Raw genomic sequence first — 21,628 nt, 5'->3', positions numbered from 1 at the left:
GCCAGCCAGTGCCAGCCCAGAGTTGTGGACTTATACTGCTCTGCTCATCCCATTGCCTGTCACAGCAGGATTAGGTTGACTCCCTCATTACCTCACGAGGTTGTGGAAGGGTGGGTGCAGATTGGTCCCCGATGTAGAAGCCCAGTGGTGCTGTATAGCTTGTCTGTAGCACGTGAGGAGACAAGTCCTGGCAGGAAGATGCTGGTGACCAGGGCAGTGAATGGTGTTTGCCACTTACAGACAGATTTTGGCTGCCCCCATGCCCCAGGGGGGGCTGTTTCTCAGTAACAGGATGTCTCAGGCCCTGATGTTTTTCTGTGACTGTAGAGGGGGTGGTGCTGGGCGTGCTTTGGTGCAGTGTCTGAGAGCACATGGTTGCTGGGGGAGGCAGAAGCCCATTGGAGCAGTGCAGGGCTCTTAGCAGCTTGGCTCCTAGCACTGGCTCGTTGGCAGGTCCTTGAGATGGCTCTGAGGGGTGGTGGAGAGCAGGGAGAGGCTGCTCTGGGCCTGTGTCCCACTCCTACAAAGGGTTGTCATTAGGAGTCTCTTGAGACATGGCCACACAGAGCTGGGTGCTCTTTCCCTCGCCATGGCAAAGGCTTATCGCAGTTTGCCCAGAGGGAGTGGCTCTCCCAGCTGCTCTCCTGAGATGACTCTCTTCTATCTCTGGCAGTGTGTCAGGCCTGCCTGGATCCCAGGAGCATCCCTGGAGCTCCACGGGTCAGGGGTACTTTCAGCCAGCCAGGCTTCGCCCACTCACAAAGGAGCAGCTTTCCAGCTCTGGGAGATCTCCCACACACTGTTTTCCTTTGCCTCAGATGTTCCCCAGCTGCCTTGGTGGTGAAGCTCTCCTTCAGCAGTCCACTCTGATCCTTCTTCTTGTGAGGTTGGGAGGGCTGAGCCTGTGAAGCAGCGTCTGCTCTTTTCAGGGCTGTGGGCAGCCTCTGGGCCTGCTGAGGCTGTCCTTGCACACCTACACTGTCTCTTCCCTTGCCTCCCTGCCTTTGACGTGTTCCTTGCCAGGACAATTAGGCAAGAGCATGTCAAGGATGAGGGGATATCCTGGGAGGGTGCTGTGGAAGCCCTGACAAGAAGCATTGGGTAGAAGGGCCAGGGTAACCTTCCCCAGCAGTCCTCACAACATGCAGTTTGTATGCAGGGGAGTGAGGAACTGTGAACCGCTTTGGTGCTGGTGTGACAAATTTACTTTGGGAAGGACTTTACAAGGAGCAGAACTGCAGGAGATGCACCCATGACACAACACTAGCAATAAAAGCATGAAATGAGTGGATCAGAAACAAGGCCAGGGAACTGGAAAGTACCAAGGCCTAAACCCTTGTTTTCTGTTTAGCAGAGCTAGGGATGCAGTGGAGAACGCAGACCATACATCCCTAAATGTGTCTTGGGATTTGTTTTGTGAGTCCAGGAAGGACTGCCAAGTTTCCTGCTTAACACAGCCCTCAGAATGCACAGAATGTGAAACTGCATGAGGACTCCATACCATCTTCCCCGGAGGACACAGATCAAGTGTGAACATGAAGTCAAGCCTGTGTAGTCCAGAACATGGCATGGGAGTGACTCCTATGAAAGCATCTAACACCATTTCCAGTCTCCCAGAGTGTCTGAGATGTTCATGCAAGGCAGCAGATGTGGCACAGATAGACTTGTGCACTAGGCAAGATCCTGTCAGGGCATCAGTCACCTGTCCCTAAGCAGATCATATCTCAGCCTGCTGACACCTCCATGGTTTCACACTGGTGTCCGAAGCCAGCCGTGGAATCTGCAGCTGAGTGTCTGGGCTGAAGAAGGCAGGTCTTAGAGGGGGAGCTGAGGGGGATTGCAGTACCCCTGGTACCTTCAAGAGCAATGGGAGGCACACGTCAAGAAGAGCAGGTGCACCAAGAGGATTCAGCAGCCTCCTGGGTTCAAAGATGCTGCTGTGTGGCTTGAGCTTGGTTGTTTCTCTTAGACTGTGCTCTCAGCTGGAGGCCACTGTCACATACAGTGGGGCACGACTGCTGCCCGTGGGGCTATGGAAGGAGATGCAGTGGCTGCTCCCCTCCACAGCCCTGGAGGTTCCTTCCCCTCAGCTCTCTTTTCTTTGCAGCAGACAGGTTCGGTTTCAGAGGAGTCAGACCCTGCCCGCTCGTGGGCACCGGGGGGGCAGGAGCTCCCTGAGAAAGCGGCAGTCCCTGCCCCGATCGTTTTTCAGGTACTGGTAGCACTGAGTGTGAAACCCACCCCTGCATGTGTGTGCCAGGGCTGTTGTGAACTGCACAGAGTCTGGCTGTTGCTGAGATCACATTGCCTTCCCAGGACTGTCCAAGAGGCCTACAGACAGGCGGAGTGAGAAAGTTCATGTGTGCCTCTAACAAAAAACAATTGTCACTCCTACTAAATGCGTAGGCAGCTGTCAATAAGTAGCATGGACTAACAAGCTGTCCACCCGCCAGCCTCACTCCCTCCTGCCTTTCCTAACAAGCTGTCAACCTCCTGGTGTTCACCATAGCTGGAATATCTCCCCAGGGCAGCCTTAGCCCAGCCTGCCTTTGCTGGCAGCAGTGCAGCATATGTTGGCCCCAAAGCCTTCTTGGGGCAGGAGGGGGAGGAGAGGAAGCAGCACCAAACAGACACTGTCACGTTGGTCCAGAGGGGCTCAGAGCTGGTGAATGGAATAGAGCATCTACTCTTTCCCTGTTGGCATCACGGCTTTTTTCTAATGCAAATGTGACTCTTCTTTTTGAGATGGAGGTCTTTGTTTACTTAGCACCAAGGAGATGAGCCACTCCAGAAGTCCAGGGCACAATGGCCCATTGACCATCACCCCGAGTCTGGAGCCCAGGAAACTTGTAAATCGAACAGACTGTGTGACTTTGTGCATGGCAGGGACTGGACCTAATGCCCTGTATTCCTGTCCTGCCATCCTCACTGCTGCCCTTGGCCAGCTGCCACTCTGGCACTGTGGCCACCTTTGGGGCTGCTCGTGTTTGGCCTTGGGCTTTCAGGGCTGGTTGGCTCATCATGACAGAAGAGTGACAGCTGACGCTGATGTTGGTTGTTAGAGTGCCCTGGGGACTCCGTAGGACGTGATGGGGTTCCCCAGCTGAACAGAAGCATTCAGCATCTTCCCAGGGTTCTCCAGATGCTCTAAACTCTGTAGTGGACTATTTTGGCTATGATCAGGGAGAAGGACAGCTCTTCACCCTGGCCCTGGACCAGTAGTGGTCTTGGGCAGTTCTGGAGTGTTCCTCACAGTGCCAACAGCTGTGGTGGTGATTGTCCTTCCAGACTAGTGGGAGCACAGTTTTGGAGGGGTCTGAGGCTGCTGGTGGTGCAATGGGCCATTCCTCAGCAGGCTCATATGGGCCCAAATGACCCTCAGCCCCTCTCCCTTTGAGGCCTCATGCGTGGGTTTGTCACCCAAGGTCACCTTGCTGTTGAAGTACTGGTTACAGCCATCTGTGGGAGCCCTCTGAGTTGTCAGACTGTTCTGCGGTGTGTGTTGTGCCAGAGCAACTGGCAACATGACCTCTGTGCCCTGGGCTTGGTGAGTCTGTCAGGGCAGGGGCTGGCCCTGGGCCCTTTGCTCTGCATGGAGAGGAAGATTGCTTCAAGGAGATGTGGGTCTGGGGGAGCAGAGAGGTGCCCCAACACTTGCACACAGCCCCATCTCCGAAGGCTGGCACGTTGACTTGCTGGTGGCATTTGGGTCAGTGAGGTCAGGTGAATTCCAGCAATGGCCCTCATGACCTCTGAAGGGTCTGTTCTGTAGCACTGTGAGAACAGGGAGGGCTGAGGAAAATGTGTGGTGGTTGCATATGGAAAGTTTTAACCAGCAAGGCTGTGGATTTCAAATGCACCTTTTGGCATGGTGGCAGAGCACCTTCACCTGTTGGTTGATGGGGTTTTTGCTTGGTAGGGTGCAAAATCACAGGACTGGTCTCCTGTCTCCAGTGCACTGTCTCAGTTCCCCTGTGTGGCCTAATTCTAGATTTATCCCAGCCTTTACTCCAGTGTGTATTTTAATGCTCACTTTGTGATCTGTGAGGTCTTGCTTCTCAGCAGCTGGAGATCCTGCCCCTGAGCAGGGGGGCTGAGGCCAGGGATTTGGGTTTGGCTTGGAAGGACTTCCAGGTCTCAACACCTGGGCCAGACAGCTGTAGGCTGAGGCAGCTTGTCACCTCCTGAGGATGGATTAACCATGGTGGGAAAGGCTTGGCAGGGCTGCCACGACCCCTGTAAGTTTAGGGCACCAGCTGTCTTGCAGGATTTAAAATAGACTTTTAGTCTGACTTATCCTGATCCCTCCCTGCTGTCCTTGGGATTTTGCTTCTGATCCACTGCTCTTCTGTGACAGCAGCCACTTGGCAGCAAACCTGCCTCATGGCTGCAACCTTGTGCTCCTGCTTCTGCAACCAGCAGCTTAGAACTGTGTCCACCTTTGCAGAGATCAGAACTGCAGCAAGTTTTGCTGTTAATGGTACCCTTGAGGAGATTAGAAATCCTGCAGCATGAGATGGAGAAGTTAGGGAGATTCTGGGAGTATGGAGAGGAGGGGCTGTGAGAGAAGGGTGATTCCTGGTAGCTTTTGGGAGAAGTTACAGAGCTATGAAACAGTACAGTCTCACAATGGGGACCTAGGGCTGGCCTGAAGACGGTAAGTGTTTGAAATAGGTGGTTTTTAAAGCAAAAAACCACCTTTCACCAAGTTACTTCCTGAATTTCTGTACTATTTCTTTTCCTTTATTTTTTAGAAAAACTCAGAACAAGCTGTCCTTTACCCACAGTGGATCTCTCCTGTCAATTTTCTTCTGTCTTAAGAGACAGAATGCTGTTGATGGTCAAACGTTTCTGGCCAGCATCTGTCAGGTTGCTAAAACCAGCTGAGGACAAGCTGCGAGATGCTCCTGGGGAAGAGTTCTCGCTTTGAACTGGGGTGGGCTGGAAGTGACCACCAGGGTTTTGTCTTTTCGTGTGCATAGTCCAAGCAAACATCATGCTTCTTAGCACTTGTCTGCTGGCATCTTTCAGAGGCACGGCAGACTGGTTTGGGGTGAGCAAAGACAGCGACGCTACTCAGAAATGGCAGAGGAAGAGCCTCCGCCACTGCAGCCTGCGCTATGGGAAGCTCAAGCCTCAGGTCATCCGGGAGATGGACTTGCCCAGTCAGGACAATATTTCTCTGACAAGCACAGAGACCCCTCCTCCGCTCTATGTGGGACCCTGCCAGCTGGGCATGCAGAAGGTGAGTAACCTGGGACAGAGGCAAGGCCAGCGCTGAGTTCCCTGCTTGGTGTCTTCACCACGTTGGCAGCTGTGACCCGTCTGCGGGCTGAGCTCTGCCTTGACATGGCTGGGCTCTGTGCTCAGATGCTTCTCACGTCTCAGGTACAGTTTGGCAGCTCTCTCTCCAGCAGCCTCTCTCTGGTCTCGTTGGCTGAGGTCCCTCAGCTGTGCCCGTGGCTGGGAGCCGTGTTTGTCATGCTGTGGTGGTGATTAGGGGTGTGCAGCATGTCCAGGAGCTCTCAGCTCAGGCTTTCTGCTGCCATTTTGCAAGGAGAGAGTTGTGTTGTACACAGAGTAGCCAGTGTGTTAGACCCAAATGTACAGTAGCAGGGCTGGAATCACTCAGGACACTTGCCTTGCCCCAAGCAGAATGCAGGCTGTAGCACAGCTGCTGTTCCCATAGAAACCTGGTTATGTTTTAGGACTTTGAGAAGTGTCTCTAGCATCAGTGGTGCTGCAGCTCTGCTCATGGGTCCTCAGAAGTTGTTTTGAGTGCCTGCAAAGGGCACCTGGGTTTGGTGCTACCCCCTGCTCGTTACCTTTAAGTGTGACCCCAGGGGGCAGAGCCCAGTTGAGCACATCCAGTGACCAGAACTAACCATAATATCCAGCTCTTCCCATTGTTTCACTCAGTGACAGTAATTGGTGTGGTTGATGACTGTGCTTTGGTGAGCACCACTGGGTGAGTGGGAAAACAATTCCTTCCAAAGCAGGTCAGTCTGTGACCTGCAGCCTGGTGGCATCACTAAAGCAGAGGAGAATGTAGTGCATTTTTAAATCACATTTCACCTTGTTGTCCTCTTTTCTGTTAAATGTCTTGCACCTAGCCTTTGATCACAGGAGACTTAGAAATACTGTTGAGCTCTGTGTGGGCTACATTAAATCAGAACGTGATGTCAGTAGGTGTGAGCCCATCAAGCTTCCTGTTGAGTGTGCAACTGTGGATTAAAAAAGCTCGTAAAACATTGGGATAAAGCATAGAGGTCTTATGGAAACCACAGCTGTGATGATGTAAGGACAGAGGCAAGGTTTGTAGCTGAAGGCAATATTTTCATTACGTTGATTTGTATGTTTGGAATAAGTGAGAACATTGGCCTGAGGAGTCCCAACGAAGGGCTTGAAGCTCCTGGAAGCTTGCCTGCTTTATCCAGCTGTTAAACTTAATTAATGGAAGCAGATGTAAATATACAGTAACGTTTCAACAGGATAACAGGATACTGCTTAAGTCCTGGGCTGTCCAGTATCAGGAAGGAAACTAGCTGAAGAAAGAACATTTCTGTTTTCAGGGATTTCTGAAACTCCTGTTTAGACAGCACATTCTCTGTCTGTTAAGCTCATTGGCACGGGAGAGAATGAAACCAAGAGCTTAGGAAGGGCTGGAGGAGATTTGGAGTCTTATGTGAAATACTGGAACAGACTGGTTGACAATAGTCAATACTATCAAAAGAGAAAAAAACCCCGTAGGCTATTCCTTATCTCCCTATTGTACAATTGCTTGTTGGTCCCTCCAGCCTTGTTCTTGGTCAATCCCTGGAGCCAGACCCCTGTCATGGTCTCATGAGGAGAGAGGAAGCTTGGTAGGGAAGGGTTTGGGGGTGGATGGACTGATGGGCTGCTCCTCTTGGCAGATCATAGACCCCCTGGCCCGCGGGCGAGCGTTCCGGATGGCCGAGGACACCGACGGCTGCAGCATCCCCCACACGCCCATCACGCCGGGGGCCACGTCCCTCTGCTCCTTCACCAGCTCCCGCTCGGGCTTCAACCGCCTCCCGCGGCGCCGCAAGCGCGAGTCCGTGGCCAAAATGAGCTTCCGAGCGGCCGCCGCGCTGGTGAAGGTACTGCCTGCGGGAGGGCAGGGACCAGCGTGGAGGTGCTGCCCAGGGAAGGGTGGAGGGGAAGGAGCTGCTGAGCAGAGAGGATGGGGACAGCCATGGTGGGGGGAGGAAATGAAGTCGCCTCCTGTTGTGTTTCAGCCATATGTACAGGAGGCAGGATTGGCAAGAAGCAGGTACGGTGGTTCAGTTTTGGTACAGGTTTTGCTTTCTCTTCATTGGCCTGGGGACTTTGATTCCCACAGCCAGCAGCCTCAGAGCATTCTAGCTGGCCTGTTTCAGCCTGTCTGGACCTTTGGGTGGTCAATCTGCACCTGGTAGGCAGTCATGGAAGAGCAGAAATACCTGAGGCTCTTGCTATACAAGTCTCTTCATCCTGCCTTGTGCCTGCTTTCCTGGGCTCAGTGACCTTTTTTGCTGTGCCCAGTACCAGTCATCACTGTGGTTTGGTCAGACACATTGTACAATATGTGGTAGAGGAGCACATGGCAAGCCTGGAGGTGGGTGCTGTGGGTTGAGAAGTGGGGTGACAGCTGTGTGTCTCACCAGAAAGGTGTCACACATCATGTCTGCTGTGCTCCATCACAAGCACGAGCTCAGCACCTGGGCTCCCTGTGCACTGGCTGGGGTGGGTTTGTGAGCTGGGGGTTCAGGTTTCTGGCAGTGCCTCCATGGCCCTTTCCCTGGCTGCAGGGCCGCTCTGTGAAGGACAGCACCCTGAGGAGGGCCCAGCGGCGCAGCTTCACCCCCGCCAGCTTCCTGGAGGAGGACACGGTGGATTTCCCAGATGAGCTCGACACTTCGTTCTTTGCTCGGGTGAGGGGCAGGTCTGGCATGGTGCTGGCCCAGAGACAGCAGGACTCTGGTTCTGGCAGGACTGTGTGTGGCAGAGAGCAGCACTGCTTTCTGCCAGGGCTGGTGTCCCAAATGGGATGTTGGCTTCTTCTGATGGGACTTCTGTCTCTCTGCCCAGGAAGGAGTCCTTCATGAGGAGCTCTCTACTTACCCAGATGAAGTGTTCGAGTCGCCATCAGAAGCTGCAATCAAAGATGCTGAGGTGAAACCTCCAGATCAAACAGATCTCACAGGAGGTGCCTTGGACAAAAATGAGCTCGAAAGAAGCCACTTACTACTGTGAGTATCTTCATGGTAGCTGCCATAGCCTAATATGGGGTGGCCAACCCATTTGGAGCGAGGCCTCCTGTGTGGAGGAAGCTGTGGGTGCTGTGGGTGCTTGGTGCAGAGCTCAGAGCAGTGCAGTGATGAGCTTTCTTCAAATCCAGCTGAAGACCTCCTGCCACAGCTATCCATGAATGTGAAAGATGACTCTGAGGCCACTTCTGCAGTCATTCCAGCAGCTTCCAGCTTCACACTAATGTGTTTCAGAGATTGTCTCATGCCTTGAGGAAGCAAAAGACACTTTAAATTGGCTGTGAGGATGCTGAGGGCCCAGCCTTTGGCTATGGAGAGCATGGCAAAGTGAGAAAGCAGTTGCCATTGCCACAGTCACCAGTAACTGTTGTCATGCTCCAAGGAGCAGTGTGAAGCATTGCAGAGTGTCAAGCTGGGCTGCATTCCTCACTTGAAATGAGAGAAAGGTGTGGCACTGATGCTGAGAGCCCTACAAATATGTGGGTGGTGCTATACTGTATGCCTAGGTTTTTTCCACCTGAGTAACTGGTACTGAGTAATTGCTCTGTGTTGCTTCCGAGTCAGCTCACCCCAGCAGAGAGCTCTGCTGGGTGTGAACATGGAGCAGACAGGGAGGTCCTTGTTGTGGTTCTGCTGCTCTCAGCCCATCTTGCTGTGTTGGCACTTTCCCTTTAAGTGTTTCCAAGAACTTGACTCAGTTTAACATAAGGGGAAGCACAAATGGTGGGAGTTTGTTGTCACTCCTCTGAGATGGTTTCAGTCTTCTTGGCTCCCTTTGAATCTCCTTAAATAGTTTTATTTATTGAGGAAAGTACATTTCTTTCACACTTTAGAGAGCTGTTATCAGAGTCGCAGTTGGGTGTCCTTTCACGTGGTGAGGTGTTTATTTGTGCACGGGGAGATTTCCGGCACCGGAAATACCAGGAAAGAGCACGTCCGCTACACAGAAACCACTTGACCTCTTGGGCAAGAGCAGGCTGCAGTGGAATCTGCACCTTCTGCTGGAGAAGGACTTCCCAAGGGGAAGTTGGGATATTCAAATGCATCTTCTGCGAGGTGCAATATGAAAAGAGCTGAAGTTTCCAGCAGTATTTTGGCTACAGAGGTTCAGATTCTCCCTTATCCTGTTGCTTGCCCATACTTCAGAGCTGTCATGATCTCTCCAAATACTCTAGTCATCTTTCAGAAGAAAGTTTGTTGGCTGTTTTCTCTCAGCACTTCTGAGAAGCGCTGTCTTTGTGCAGAGTGGGACATTTAGGAAGCCAGAGGAGGTACACTAGACTAGAGCACATGTTGGGAGCTCTGGCCTACTACAGTGTCAGGCAATGAGGAGGGTGAAATGGGAGGTAGTTGGGTTTTTGTGGTCAGGTCTCAGTGCTGCAGATGTGACCTTCACACTGCTGTTAAAGAGCTAAGAAATACAAAACTATGTGGATGTGATGGAGACCTAAAAAGCAGTTATTATTCAGCAGTAATCTGTGCAATGTTTGTCAGATCTATTTTGACAAAAAAGCCTTCTTTTAGCTCGGGATGCTTGGGATTTTTATTGTGTTGTTGAAGCCTGCTTTTTTTTATTCTGAAAAATGCACACATTGGTACAAATAAAGGGAAGAATGGAAGAGAGATTGTGAGAGGTAGCTGGTACAGCTTGCAGCATGTGAAAGTGCTACTTTCTTGGTCTGGGAAGCTGCTGGGATTCTCTTATGTCCAATTTGCCAGTCCAGTCACATTGAAGTGCTTTAATGGTGGGTATTTCCACTGCTGGGCTAAACTCCACTTCCATTTCATAGCAGAGGGCAGAGTAAGAGGATTGAAGTAGGGGAGCAAATAGATGTGCCTGAGGCTGCAGAGGTGCCTGTTGCAGCCTCCCCGTTTCAGCCTGTTGCTGAAACACTTCAAAGCCTCGAGAGCTCCTTGGCAGGGCTCAGTTTGGCACAGCTGCCTTGTGCCACTTTCTTTGTGTTTCCTGTGCTTTCTGCCACTTCTGTGCTTTCATTTTCTGGCTCTGTGTAACCCTTTGAAATACAACTCCCACTTCAGGGCACCTTGTCTGCCTTCAGCTGCTGCCCAGCCTGGAGGGGGTGGGACAGACAGAGGCTCTGCTGCTGCCAAAGACCAGGGAAAGGCTGGTCCCTACTGCTGTCCTGCTTTTGATTTCAGCCCCCTGGAGCGAGGCTGGAGGAAGCAAAAGGATGGGGGCCTGGCACAGCCCAAGGTGCGCTTGCGGCAGGAGGTGGTGAGCGTGAGCCCCCAGAAGCGAGGCCAGCGCATCGCTGTCCCCGTGAGAAAGCTCTTTGCCAAGGAGAAGAGGCCCTACGGGCTGGGCATGGTGGGGAAGCTGACCAACAGGACCTACCGCAAGCGCATCGACAGCTACGTCAAGCGGCAGATCGAGGACATGGATGACCACAGGTGAGAGCTGCGCTCACAGGGCGTTCCCAGCACAACTGCTGAGTGAGGGATCGCTGCTGGCCCTTGGGGACTCAGGGCACTGGCTACTGCTGAGCCCCCCTAGCCTTTATCCTTTGGAGCACAGAGGCAGCTGCAGCCGACAGCAGCGTGTTTGTGTCACCGTGCGCTGGGACCTCACCCAGCTCCTCACGGTGTGTCTGTACCTCTGCTACCTGGCGAGCAGGTCTGTGCCCCACCACCACTGTCCTGTGGTGAACAGCAAGGCTCAGCTATCCCTGCCTCTGATCATTACCCTAGAGTCGTTATTTTAGACACACAGCACAGTTCGGTGTCAGGCTTCTGTGTTCTCATGGATGTTTTCTTGGGAAAGGGCGGTTGTGCAGTGTGATGGGGGAGTCAGAGTAAACAGGTTCTGTCAGCCAGCAAGACCTTAGGTCATTGCCAACTGCCCTGTGCACTCTTAGGTGATCCTGGTCATGTACCCCAGATTTTGGTGAGGCTTCTGGGGGAAAACAGCAGCTTTTCCCCTCTGTTTTGTTAGCAGATGTAATATGCCTGTATTTCTGCCTCTGATCCTTTCCCCTTCTCTCCATCCAGGCCTTTCTTTACTTACTGGGTCACCTTTGTGCATTCACTCATCACCATCCTCGCTGTGTGCATCTACGGCATCGCCCCTGTGGGGTTCTCACAACATGAAACTGTTGATTCAGTAAGTGAATCCCCCTGACATGCCTGGAGTGGGATGGAGTTTCAGCCCTCAGCTGTTGGGTCATACTCTTCACCATACTGGCTCCTTGCCTTCTTGGCTGGGTGCCTGGTGTCCAGCCCTGGGGGCTGCCTGGAGGGTCTCTGGGAGCCCCCACACCACCTTCTCTCCCCCCTGCAGCCACGTTGCTCCTGATGCCAGATATCTGACACAAAGCACGGTGGCTGTGCTGGCAGCACTTCCAAACAGCTTGTTCCCCTCCTGGTGGAGGCCAGAAGGATGGTCAGGGCAGAGAAATACTTCAAACCTGAGCTAAGTTTTTGCAGTAGTTGCAGGATTTTGCTCCTGACAGGAGCAAAACTGACTTGTCTGACTTTGAGAGCTGATCTTGAAGCTGTTCGTAGCTTTTCCACACGTTGTTAAAGGTTTCTGGCGTACAGATATTTCTACAGCCGTGTCCCTGCTCTATGCAGGAGATGCCCTGGGGAGCTTCTCAGCTATGTATCTGACAGCTTTCAGAGCCCTGCCACCAGCACCTGGGCCTGCACTGGCTGTGAGTGCTGCCTGTGCTGCTCAGCTCTGTGAAGCTTTGTGCAGGCTCAGGCAGCTCCAAGGGCTCCAGACCCTGAGATTTCTTGAAAGTTGAAGTAGCTGGAGATAGACATTTTAAATGAAATCTTAACATGAAGGTGCCTACATCTTGTTGGGGTTTACCTGCAAAAGACCAGTTTGAGAGAGCTGTGAGCCCTGTCATTGGCTATGGGGATGTCTGTTCATCCTGGGGGCTGTTTTCATCAGCCCCTGCTGCTTGCCCTGCTGATCCTGTGGGCTGGAGCTCACAGGGCTCTTGCTTTCTCTCCTTGTAGGTCTTGCGAAACAGAGGGGTTTATGAAAATGTCAAATATGTTCAGCAGGAAAACTTCTGGATCGGCCCCAGCTCAGTGAGTGCCATTGGTGGGACTGTTAGTGGGTGGATGGGGGACTGTGTGCTGCAGCTGTGGCACCCCATGGACCAGAGCTCTCTGCTGCTTGGAGCTCAGGGATCTGCTGTCACTGTCAGGGAGCAGCAGTGCTCCCAGCCCCAACCACCCTGCAGAATGGGGTGCCTGGAGGCTGGGGTGGACCTTGGCACTCCTGCTTTGCACCCTGTTCCTGCAAGGACAAGCATGGGATTAGAAAAAATGCAGGAGTTGTATGGTGTGTGACAGCTTTCCTGATGCTGTTCCCCCTGGGAAAGACAAAGATGAAGAGGAAACGTCACAAAGTTTTCTTTCCCAGCCATAGTGCTGGCCTTTCTGGGGCTATGGGCAAAGGAATCCCTGAACTTCTGTTCTAGACCTGTCTCCAAAGCAAGTATGGAGAATGTGCATGGTGTGTGTTGGGCTTCATCACACAGGATTTGTCCCTGGTCCCTTGAGTCTGTATAGGGGTACCCCTCGCAGTTCCCCCAGCCTGCTCTGCCCCAGGCAATCATGGCCTGCACTTTGGCTGAGCTGACTGTGTCTATCTCTGCTAGGAGGCCCTGATCCACCTGGGGGCCAAGTTCTCCCCGTGCATGAGGCAGGACCAGCAGGTGCACAGCTTCATCAGTGCCAAGCGGGAGAAGGAGAAGCACTCGGCGTGCTGCGTGCGCAACGACAAGTCAGGCTGCGTGCAGACCTCGGAGGAGGAGTGCTCAGTGAGTGCCACGGCCCTTTTCCTGCCAGCCCTGCAGGCTCAGGGCCGCTTCTGCCCATGCTTCTCTCCCTGGGCTTCATGGTGGCACCTTTCCTCTCTCCTGCAGTCCACGCTGGCCGTCTGGGTGAAGTGGCCCCATCACCCCAGCACACCGATGCTGGCAGGAAACAAGAGGCAGTTTGGCTCTGTTTGTCATCAGGACCCCAGGTAGGTCCTGCCTGGCCCAGCTGCCATCCTTGGGGGGACAGGGCTGCTGTAGAGTCTGAGTCCCAGGCCAGTGGATTGCTGCATGAGGCAGCTCTGGAGCGGTATGGAGCGGTGATGTCCCTACACTGCAGGGGAGGCCGATGCAGGGTGTGATCGTATTTCTGCTCACCCCTGGTCTCCATTGTTGTGGGCTGCCCACCCAAACAGTGGCCTGTTGTGAGCTGTGGGTGCCTTCCTCAACCCTGTCCCCCTCCTCACCTGCTCCCTGCTCCCTGCACAGCTCCCTGCTTGGGGTGCAGCAGTCATGATCCCAGCACACTTCTGTCCGGGAGCCCAGCCAGCTGCTGGATGCCATGGCACACAGTCACTGTGGGCTGATGTAGAGCTGCAACCAGCTGAATTCCCACCCTTGGGGTGTGTCCACCTGGAAGGGATCCAGTTTGTAGCTGGGCAGCTGTGTGCTCTCTGCCTTTGTGATCTCTGCATGCTGGAAGGACACTGAGGCTTTGACCAGTCTGGCCTTGGCTGATCTGGTCTAGTGTGTCAGTGTCACCACCCAGGGACACAGGGAGCTGTGGAATGGCAGCGTGGGCACAGGCACAGTGTGGAAATCCTACCTGGTGCTAGGGAAAGGTATTTCTCAGGCTGATGTGTGCTTTGTTGCTGCAGGGTGTGTGAGCAGCCAGCCTCGATGGAGCCGCACGAGTGGCCAGATGACATCACCAAGTGGCCGGTGAGCATGGCCAGAGGCACAGGGCCTGCATGGGCAGCTGGAATGTGGCATTTGCATCCCACTGTGCAGAGCCACAGCTGTGCTGGTGGGAGGGCTGGGCCCCTGGTGCAGCTTCTGCTGCTTGTCACAAACACCAGCTCAGGGCAGCTGTGCTCTGCCCAGCCAAGGCTGAAAGCACTCCAACAACAAAAGTTGTCCTGTGTCAGCTAAAGCCCTGGGTCCTGTCAGGGTAACAGGGAGATGGAAACCAGCTCAGCCTCGGGCTGGAGAGGAGGTGTCAACTGATGCTCAGGCAGATGGAGTATCAGGCACCATCCTGCTGTCAGAGGGAGCTGTGTCTGGGATCTGGCTTCTTCCCAAGGGGCTGTTTTGACTTTACCAAGCCAGCAAGCAAAGCTGTGGCTGTCTGACTGCAGCCTGTTGTTGTTTTCCAGATCTGCACAAAAAACAGTGCTGGGAATTACACCAACCACCTCCACATGGACTGTGTGATTACAGGCCGGCCCTGCTGCATTGGGACCAAGGGAAGGTAATGAGTTTTACCTGCATGGAGGGGCTGGGTGTTAGGGTGAGACACGGGGCCTTTTCAGGCTGTAGACACAGCCATTTGCCCTCTTTGTCCTTTCCACACACAGCCCAGAGCCCTGCTGGGAAGGGGAGCTGGACAGAGAGCCATGACAGGTCTCCCAGATGGAGCAGGAGTTTGGGATGAGCAGGAGATAACAGCCAGCCTGTGGCACAGCAGGGCATCTCACTCAACTGGTCCTGCAGTTTGGAGGGACTTGGGTACCAGTTTGTAGGGATTCAACAGTTCTGCTGGGGAGTCCTGCACTTTTCCTTAGGAATGGCCAGCTTGGTCCTGACAGACTCCATTGTCCCCAGCCTGCACTCCCTGGGTACTCAAAGGAGATGCCAGGAAATGACCCACTCTGGGTTAGCAACAGAGAAAGATGCTGTTTTTCTCGTGTCATCCCTGAGCTTGAGTAGTAACCCAGTACATGGGCTTGGGAGAAAAATGAGGGAGTTTCTCTGTCTCTGGAAGTCATGACCAGGACACTCTTGACATAGCCCCCCCCCTGCCCTTTCCCCTCTGCCAGCTGCAGAGGCACAAGACTCCCCCAGTCTGAGACACAGCTTCCCCAGGCTCTGGTGGTTCTTCCCACCTCTAAACAGCAGCTTTAGGACCTGCATTGGAGCCCTGGCATGCAGGTCTGTGGAGGCTTTCCTGGAGGAGAGAAGCAGGAGGGGTGTGTGCAGAGTGGCACTGGGCTCAAATGGGAATGTTTGTGCCTTTGCTGAGACACTACAGCAGCTGAAGGCACCAGTTCTCATGGATGGGATGAGAAAAGGAGAGTGGGTGGCCTGGAGGGGACAGGAATGATCCCTTGTGCTTTCCATGTGCAACTTGTGCCTCCTGCAGGTGTGAAATAACCTCCCGGGAGTATTGTGAATTTATGCGGGGCTATTTCCATGAGGAGGCAACGCTCTGCTCTCAGGTAAGTGTGCACTTGGGGGGTTGTATGGCTGCCCTTCTCCCTCCAGGTCCCCTCAGAAGCTTGGCAGGGTCTGGGGTGGCAGTGCTGCAGAGTAGGTGGGAGTCCTGTGTCCTGTCCCACCCTGAGCCTGGGAGAAGCTGCTGAACCTGACTGGAGTGGCAGAGGTGGCTCCATCTGTCCCCCTTTGGGGGCCAGCTGGGGACTTGGGCTGGCAGCTGTGAACGCCTAGCACAGGACCACTGTGAAAGCTTCATGGGCAAGCAAATGCCTCAGCTCTGGGTGCTGGGGTGAAAAATGATGGCTTAAAGCTGCCACAGGGAAGGGATGAGGTTATGTGTAAATTTGTGTTGGAGACAAGGCTTGGGACTTGGTTCAACAGAGAAGTGGGAAGAGAGCCCCTCTTCCAGAGCTACCTGCAGCCTGCCCTGGGCTTGGAAAAGGGCCCCTCTCGACACCCACTTCTGCCCTAGGTGCACTGCATGGATGATGTCTGTGGGCTTCTTCCTTTCCTAAATCCAGAAGTCCCTGACCAGTTCTACCGCCTCTGGCTCTCACTTTTCCTCCACGCTGGGTAAGCAGAGGTGTAAAACTTCCACTAGCGGGGTGGGGGAACCCTCAGCCCAGGGATTGCTGTGAGGGTTGTTGTGGCTGTCCCTCGTGGGGGACACAGGGATGCTGAGCTGTGCTCTCTGCCAAGGTTTGCCATCCTGTGTTTGTTGGGAGGGATTAGCGGCATGGGCAAGGCCAGACACGGAACTCTCAGCAAGGCTGGGGTCAGAACACGAGCACGGGTGACTTCAGTGGCTGCTGCTTCAGCTCCTGTACTCTGCACTTGGCAGGATCCTGCACTGTCTGGTTTCAGTCTGTTTCCAAATGACGATCCTGCGGGACCTAGAGAAGCTGGCAGGATGGCACCGCATCTCTATCATCTACCTTCTCAGTGGCATCACTGGGAACCTTGCCAGTGCAATATTTCTACCCTACAGAGCAGAGGTGGGTCTCCTGCAGCCCAGGGTCCTGGTAACTTGCCCTGAACACAACCCTTCTCTACATGCCTGTGCCTCTGTGGCTGAGGCAGAGCCACCCGAGCTGGGCTCACCACTGCAGCCTTGGCACTTGCAGCTCAAAGGTGGCACCACACCATCATTTAACTGCTGAGCAGCAACATGCCCTGGGGTACCATGGGCTTTCCAAGTGCCTGGCCTGGGCTGGCTGCAGGAAAAAGGCTCCCTCTCATAACAAATGGGGGATTGTCCAACCATGGAGTGAGAGGAGTCCCAGGCAGGTTGGGAATCAAGTACCTGGTGTCAGACACCTTCCACACGACAGTGGCAGGCATGAGAGGGGCAAAGAGCAGAGCTCATCTTGCCCACAGGAGACTGCATGGCTGGACCTGCAGGACTACCTTCCACCTCTTTTCATAAGGAAAACTACATGGTGGGTGGGGGGAGCCAGGAGATTGCCTTCAAGGGAGGTGATGGTTGCCCTCTGGCAATGTGAACCAGATCTGCCCTCTTTAAATATGAAGTCTGTTCTGGCCTCACACCTTGATCCTAAGTCCAACCAGGCCCCTTTACTCCTGGCACCCCATTTATGGATGAAGTTGCAGGCTGCAGAGTCTCTTTCCCAAGAACCACTGAGGGAGGAGTTGAGAAAGAAGTAACTTATGCCTGGAGCTGGCTGCAGAGGCCAGGCAGGTGGCATGAGCCTGACATTATCTGTAACGCTCTTCTTCTGCAGGTTGGCCCTGCAGGATCCCAGTTTGGAATTCTGGCCTGTCTCTTTGTGGAGCTCTTCCAGAGTTGGCAAATCCTGGCACGCCCATGGAGGGCTTTCTTCAAGCTGCTGGCTGTGGTGCTCTTTCTTTTTGCCTTCGGCCTCCTGCCTTGGATTGATAATTTCGCTCACATTTCAGGATTTATCAGTGGTTTCTTCCTCTCCTTTGCCTTCCTGCCCTACATTAGCTTTGGGAAGTTTGATTTATATAGGAAACGATGCCAAATTATAGTTTTCCAGCTCATCTTCATTGCACTCTTCTCAGGACTGGTGATTCTGTTCTATTTCTACCCCATCAAGTGCGAGTGGTGCGAGTTCCTCACTTGTATACCCTTCACAGACAAATTCTGCGAGAAATATGACCTGGATGCACAGCTCCACTGACAGCAAAGACTGGCTTCTCGAGCAGGCCCTGGAGATGGACTGTCTTTGCATTTGCTGTGCCAGTTCCATGGGGACAAAGCCTCTAATCCAATGACACTTCTAACCCTGCCCGTGGTTAATTTAAACTGTCTCCTTAGCACTTGGCAGGCATGGTTTGCCTTATCTCAGAAGACTCTGAAAAACAGAACATTTGTGCCTTGTTCAATTGTATTGAACCTTTTCTGCTGCCATTATTTTTATTACACTAGTTTCAATACTACATTTTTAACCAGAGTTGTTTACTACTGCTAAGGTGGTGATTAAATGGTGAGGTAGCGTTTTAGCTACTGTGAATTGTTCTGAGTAGTCCGTGCCTGTTTTTGTTATTTAATCTCACTTCTGCTGTTTCCTGTACCCTGTGGAGCACCCAGACCAGTCACATGCAGATCTGCAGCTGGGAATAAGGGCCTGGAAAGCCTCAGAAAACTAGAGGGTCTCTTTAATCCCTGAATCCACATACAGCTCAGAGGCAAACACCGCAAACAGCAACTGTAAAAAACGTGAGAATGTCCAGTCTATGGAGTTTGCTCCTCTTTGAAGTGTTACAGCCTTTTCCTCCAGGAAGGTGCTGAATGCACTGTCTGGTCTTGGTAGGGCTGGATTCTCTGCTCTCTCTGCTAAAGAAAGAAAACACTTGTCAGTGACAATAATTACTGCATGCTGGGCTCTTCTCACCCCACTGCCATGATGGTCTGGGAGGGATCAGCCAGTGCCAGAGGTGACTGCTGCTCACAGGCACCCTGGAGCAGGTGGCTGTTGTTAGGGTGCACATCTTATTATGCTGGATCTTGAAAATATGGCAGTGTTGAAAGAAGAATAAAAGGTAACTGTGGTCAAAAAGGAGCAGTTTTTAACTCAGCTACCTGGAGCAGCAAAACAACACAAGGCTTTGGACAAGCTGCTCTTACCCCTGTTCTTCAGGCACTGTGACTGTGTTTTTAGAGGCATAATTTAAAACTTACTAAGCCTGAGAGTCTTGGCCACATCTTGTGTTTGTGTGCACAAGTTTCTCAAAATAGCAGTATTAATACTAGAATTATGTCTCTATGAGTTAGAAACCCAGCCACGTTCCTGACAATGACTTCCAGACATTTAAAAAGCCTAAAAGAAAGGAAGGTCCTAGAAGCAATCACAGCAGTGAAGGAACTCTGTGTTTAATAGTCTCAAGACAATGTAGAAACAGATTGAGAGTCTAAATATAGAGTTAGAGACACACCATGGCTAGCACCAAGTTATTCCTGCTGCTGCTTCCAGTGTTTGTTACCTGAAGTAGCTGAACTATCATTCCCTGCCCTGAGAGGAGCACAAACAACACTACCAGGATCTGGAAACAGGCCCCAGCCTCGTGCAGACATTCAGAAATACTCTGCCAGGCAGCAGAGAGCAGCAGCATCAGCTCTGAGCCTGAACATGATGACCTGGGGAAGATGAGGAACTGGGAGCTCTTAAAGGACATTCAGGACTTACCCCACGTGGATCTTACTTCCGAAGCTTCTTTATGAAGCTGACCTCATCCCGGTTCCTGATGCCGTACCTGAACAGAGAATTACACTGGTATATGCCAGTTTCCCAGAAAAAAACACCTGTGAAACCCTATAGCTTCATCTTTCCCAGGGATAGACAGACTCCTACAGTCACATGCTGTGCTCTGCTAGAGGACACATTAAAATTCTCACTTGTGTATGTGGGAGGGACATGCTGCCAGCACTGAAGGATCTGCTCACCTGCCTTTAACTGCAACAACCCCTTAAATGCAACATCTGTTGCATCACCCAGGCTCACTCTTCCAAGGACAGCTTTGATTAGGGCTGTCTTGCTGGATTTTTAGTACTTCAGACCACCTTTTCTTGCTAGTCTGCAACAGGCTGGCAGACCCAGCACTGCTGGAAGTGCCTCATCCCTCCTCGCCTCAAGAATGGGCAGGGAATCACGGGAGTCGCCTGTCAGTGTTGTTACCAGACTGTCTTTGAGAGGTGGCTGAGCAGCTCCAGAGATCAACATGTATCCTTGGGTTTCCTCTTTGCTTGGCATTCTTCATAGAATCATAGAATGCTATGGGGTTGGAATGGACCCTAAAGACCATCCAGTCCCAACACCCCTGCCATGGACAGGACACCTCTCACTAGACCAGGTTCCTCAAAGCCTTATCTAACCCAGCTTTGACCGCTGCCAGGGCTGGGGCATCCACAGCCTCCCTTGGGCAACCTGTTCCAGTTCCTGTCCCCTGCTCTTTCCTATCCTAGGTCAGCATCTCTGCCGAGCTGAGTAACTGTAACTATTCCACAGGAGTTTGGGATGAATGGCCAAACTATGGGGTGGTCTGAACTGGCTGAACCTAGCACAGGATGGTAGTGCCTGAAGAACCCCCTAAGGCCATCCTACCCTGCAGAGAGCCTCTCAGTCTGCCCGTCCCACTTCTGCGGGCAGTGCTGTCCCACCTTCCAGCCAATTTCCAGCACAGGACCCACCTGAGCCAGGGCACAACCTCCCACCTCAGCCCTGCGTGGGGATGCTGCGTGGGCCCCTCTCAGCCCCCAGCACTGACTCAGTTACTCACTCTCTCAGCTTCTTCCTGTCATCCGCCAGCTTCTCTCCAGCGTACGTGAGGTGGTACGTCCTCCATATGTACTTCCTGGGGGAAAAACACTCAGGGGGAGCCGCAGGAGAGGGATGGGGGTGGGATGCGCTCCGGAGCCGCCCGCCCGGCCCCGCTCACCAGCTGAGGTGCTGAACACCGCCCTGCCGGGGCCTGCCGCAGCTGGATGTGCCGCCGCAGCGCCTTCTTTAGCTCCAGCACCGAGGCGTTCTGCACCACCACCACGGCTGCGGGGCGGGGAGAGCCGGGTCAGGCCCGCCGCGCCCCGGGCCCCCGCCCGCCCGCCCGCCCCGCAGCCGGCCCCGCACGCACGCACGGTCTCGCCGTCCGCCTTGCACACCCGCACCGTCATGGCCTGCCCGTACTCCAGGGCCACCTGCGAGCCGATCTCCTCCGCCGTCACCTGCGGGCAGGAGACACGGGCGTGAGCCCAGCCCCGCCGGCGCGGCCCGGCCCCCGACGCCCCGGCCCCACCTGCGGCGGGAGGTCGCAGAGCAGCGGGTCCTGCACCAGCCGCGCCAGCGCCTCCTGGAACAGCTCCAGCACCTCGGCGTGCGCCAGCTCCTCCGCCGGCTCCTCCGCCGGCTCCTCGGCCGCCATCGCCGGAAGGGGCGGGCGGCGCGGCGGGAACCGGCGATGCTGCTCTTCTGCCCGGCCTGCGGGAACGTGCTGGTGGCCGAGGAGGGGCCGCGCTGCCACCGCTTCGCCTGCACCACCTGTCCCTACGTGCGGAACGTCACGCGGAAGGTACCGGGGCGCGGGGGCGGCGGGGCCCGCTGTGTCCGGGGCTCGGTGACTACTGCCCGCTGGCCGGTGCCGCTGACCGGCTCCCGGGTCCCGGTTCCGCAGGTGACGAGCAGGAAATACCCGCGGCTGAAGGAGGTGGACGATGTGCTGGGCGGCGCCGCGGCCTGGGAGAACGTGGACTCCACGGCAGGTAGGGCCGGGCCGGGCCGAGGGGCCGCGCGGGGCTCGGGCCTCCCGTGCCGCCCCTCACGGCGTTTCTCCCGCAGAGCCGTGCCCCAAGTGCGAACACCCCCGCGCCTACTTCATGCAGATCCAGACGCGCTCGGCCGACGAGCCCATGACCACCTTCTACAAGTGCTGCAACCCGCAGTGCGGGCACCGCTGGCGGGACTGAGCGCCCCGGGCTGAGGGGCGCGGGGAGCGGGCATCCTGCTCCTGCAATAAACGTGGCACTGGGGGCAAGGAAACGGCTGCTGCGTGATTGCTTTGGGGCTGGCAGGGACAGGAAACAGGCTTCAGGAGGGTGCTGTGCCCGTGCTGGGGGCCCGTAATTCACACAGTGCAGGGGTTCTGCTGAAGCACGAG

The 21,628-nt window shown here is 54.2% G+C and overlaps 3 protein-coding genes across 7 annotated transcripts in view; 2 read left to right on the top strand and 1 right to left on the bottom strand.

Moving 5' to 3' along the window:
• RHBDF1 (rhomboid 5 homolog 1) overlaps positions 1–17,999 on the top strand; it is a 35,592-nt gene extending 17,593 nt beyond the window's left edge. For 3 of the 5 annotated variants that reach the window (XM_039560671.1, XM_039560673.1, XM_019281736.3), the window contains exons 4-19: positions 2,108–2,212; positions 5,032–5,245; positions 6,915–7,121; positions 7,812–7,934; positions 8,092–8,252; positions 10,431–10,682; positions 11,280–11,391; positions 12,255–12,329; positions 12,905–13,066; positions 13,172–13,272; positions 13,942–14,005; positions 14,440–14,534; positions 15,426–15,501; positions 15,972–16,072; positions 16,341–16,494; positions 17,242–17,999. In XM_039560671.1, coding sequence (XP_039416605.1) covers positions 2,108–2,212; positions 5,032–5,245; positions 6,915–7,121; positions 7,812–7,934; positions 8,092–8,252; positions 10,431–10,682; positions 11,280–11,391; positions 12,255–12,329; positions 12,905–13,066; positions 13,172–13,272; positions 13,942–14,005; positions 14,440–14,534; positions 15,426–15,501; positions 15,972–16,072; positions 16,341–16,494; positions 17,242–17,661 — 2,422 coding nt within the window. In that variant the 3' untranslated portion in view covers positions 17,662–17,999. The remainder of the gene's footprint in view (positions 1–2,107; positions 2,213–5,031; positions 5,246–6,914; positions 7,122–7,811; positions 7,935–8,091; positions 8,253–10,430; positions 10,683–11,279; positions 11,392–12,254; positions 12,330–12,904; positions 13,067–13,171; positions 13,273–13,941; positions 14,006–14,439; positions 14,535–15,425; positions 15,502–15,971; positions 16,073–16,340; positions 16,495–17,241) is intronic. The other 2 variants (XM_019281734.3, XM_039560672.1) reach the window with 2 other exon arrangements.
• Positions 18,000–18,121: 122 nt separating this feature from the next.
• SNRNP25 (small nuclear ribonucleoprotein U11/U12 subunit 25) lies at positions 18,122–20,915 on the bottom strand. Its single transcript, XM_039560677.1, is given in 7 exon segments — positions 18,122–18,317; positions 19,168–19,234; positions 20,258–20,332; positions 20,417–20,448; positions 20,450–20,523; positions 20,609–20,699; positions 20,771–20,915. Coding segments are annotated over 6 exon segments (453 nt in total). The 5' UTR covers positions 20,897–20,915; the 3' UTR covers positions 18,122–18,317; positions 19,168–19,179.
• Positions 20,794–21,510, top strand: POLR3K (RNA polymerase III subunit K). The gene is made up of 3 exons (XM_039560678.1): positions 20,794–21,043; positions 21,146–21,233; positions 21,310–21,510. Exons 1-3 carry the CDS (start codon positions 20,933–20,935, stop codon positions 21,435–21,437), a joined length of 327 nt encoding a protein of 108 aa, XP_039416612.1. The 5' UTR covers positions 20,794–20,932; the 3' UTR covers positions 21,438–21,510.
• The last annotated feature ends 118 nt before the right edge of the window (positions 21,511–21,628 follow it).

Source organism: Corvus cornix, chromosome 14 (assembly GCF_000738735.6).
Source record: "Corvus cornix cornix isolate S_Up_H32 chromosome 14, ASM73873v5, whole genome shotgun sequence".
Taxonomy (NCBI): Eukaryota; Metazoa; Chordata; class Aves; order Passeriformes; family Corvidae; genus Corvus; species Corvus cornix.
Note: the sequence above shows the minus strand (reverse complement) of the source record. Positions and strands in the feature narration are given on the sequence as shown.

Excerpts from the sequence above, each read along its gene's own strand:
- POLR3K (XM_039560678.1), top strand. The coding sequence starts at position 20,933 with ATGCTGCTCTTCTGCCCGGCCTGCGGGAACGTGCTGGTGGCCGAGGAG. Across the intron at positions 21,044-21,145 it reads TGCGGAACGTCACGCGGAAG|GTGACGAGCAGGAAATACCC; the intron begins GTACCGGGGCGC and ends CCGGTTCCGCAG. Across the intron at positions 21,234-21,309 it reads GAACGTGGACTCCACGGCAG|AGCCGTGCCCCAAGTGCGAA; the intron begins GTAGGGCCGGGC and ends TTTCTCCCGCAG.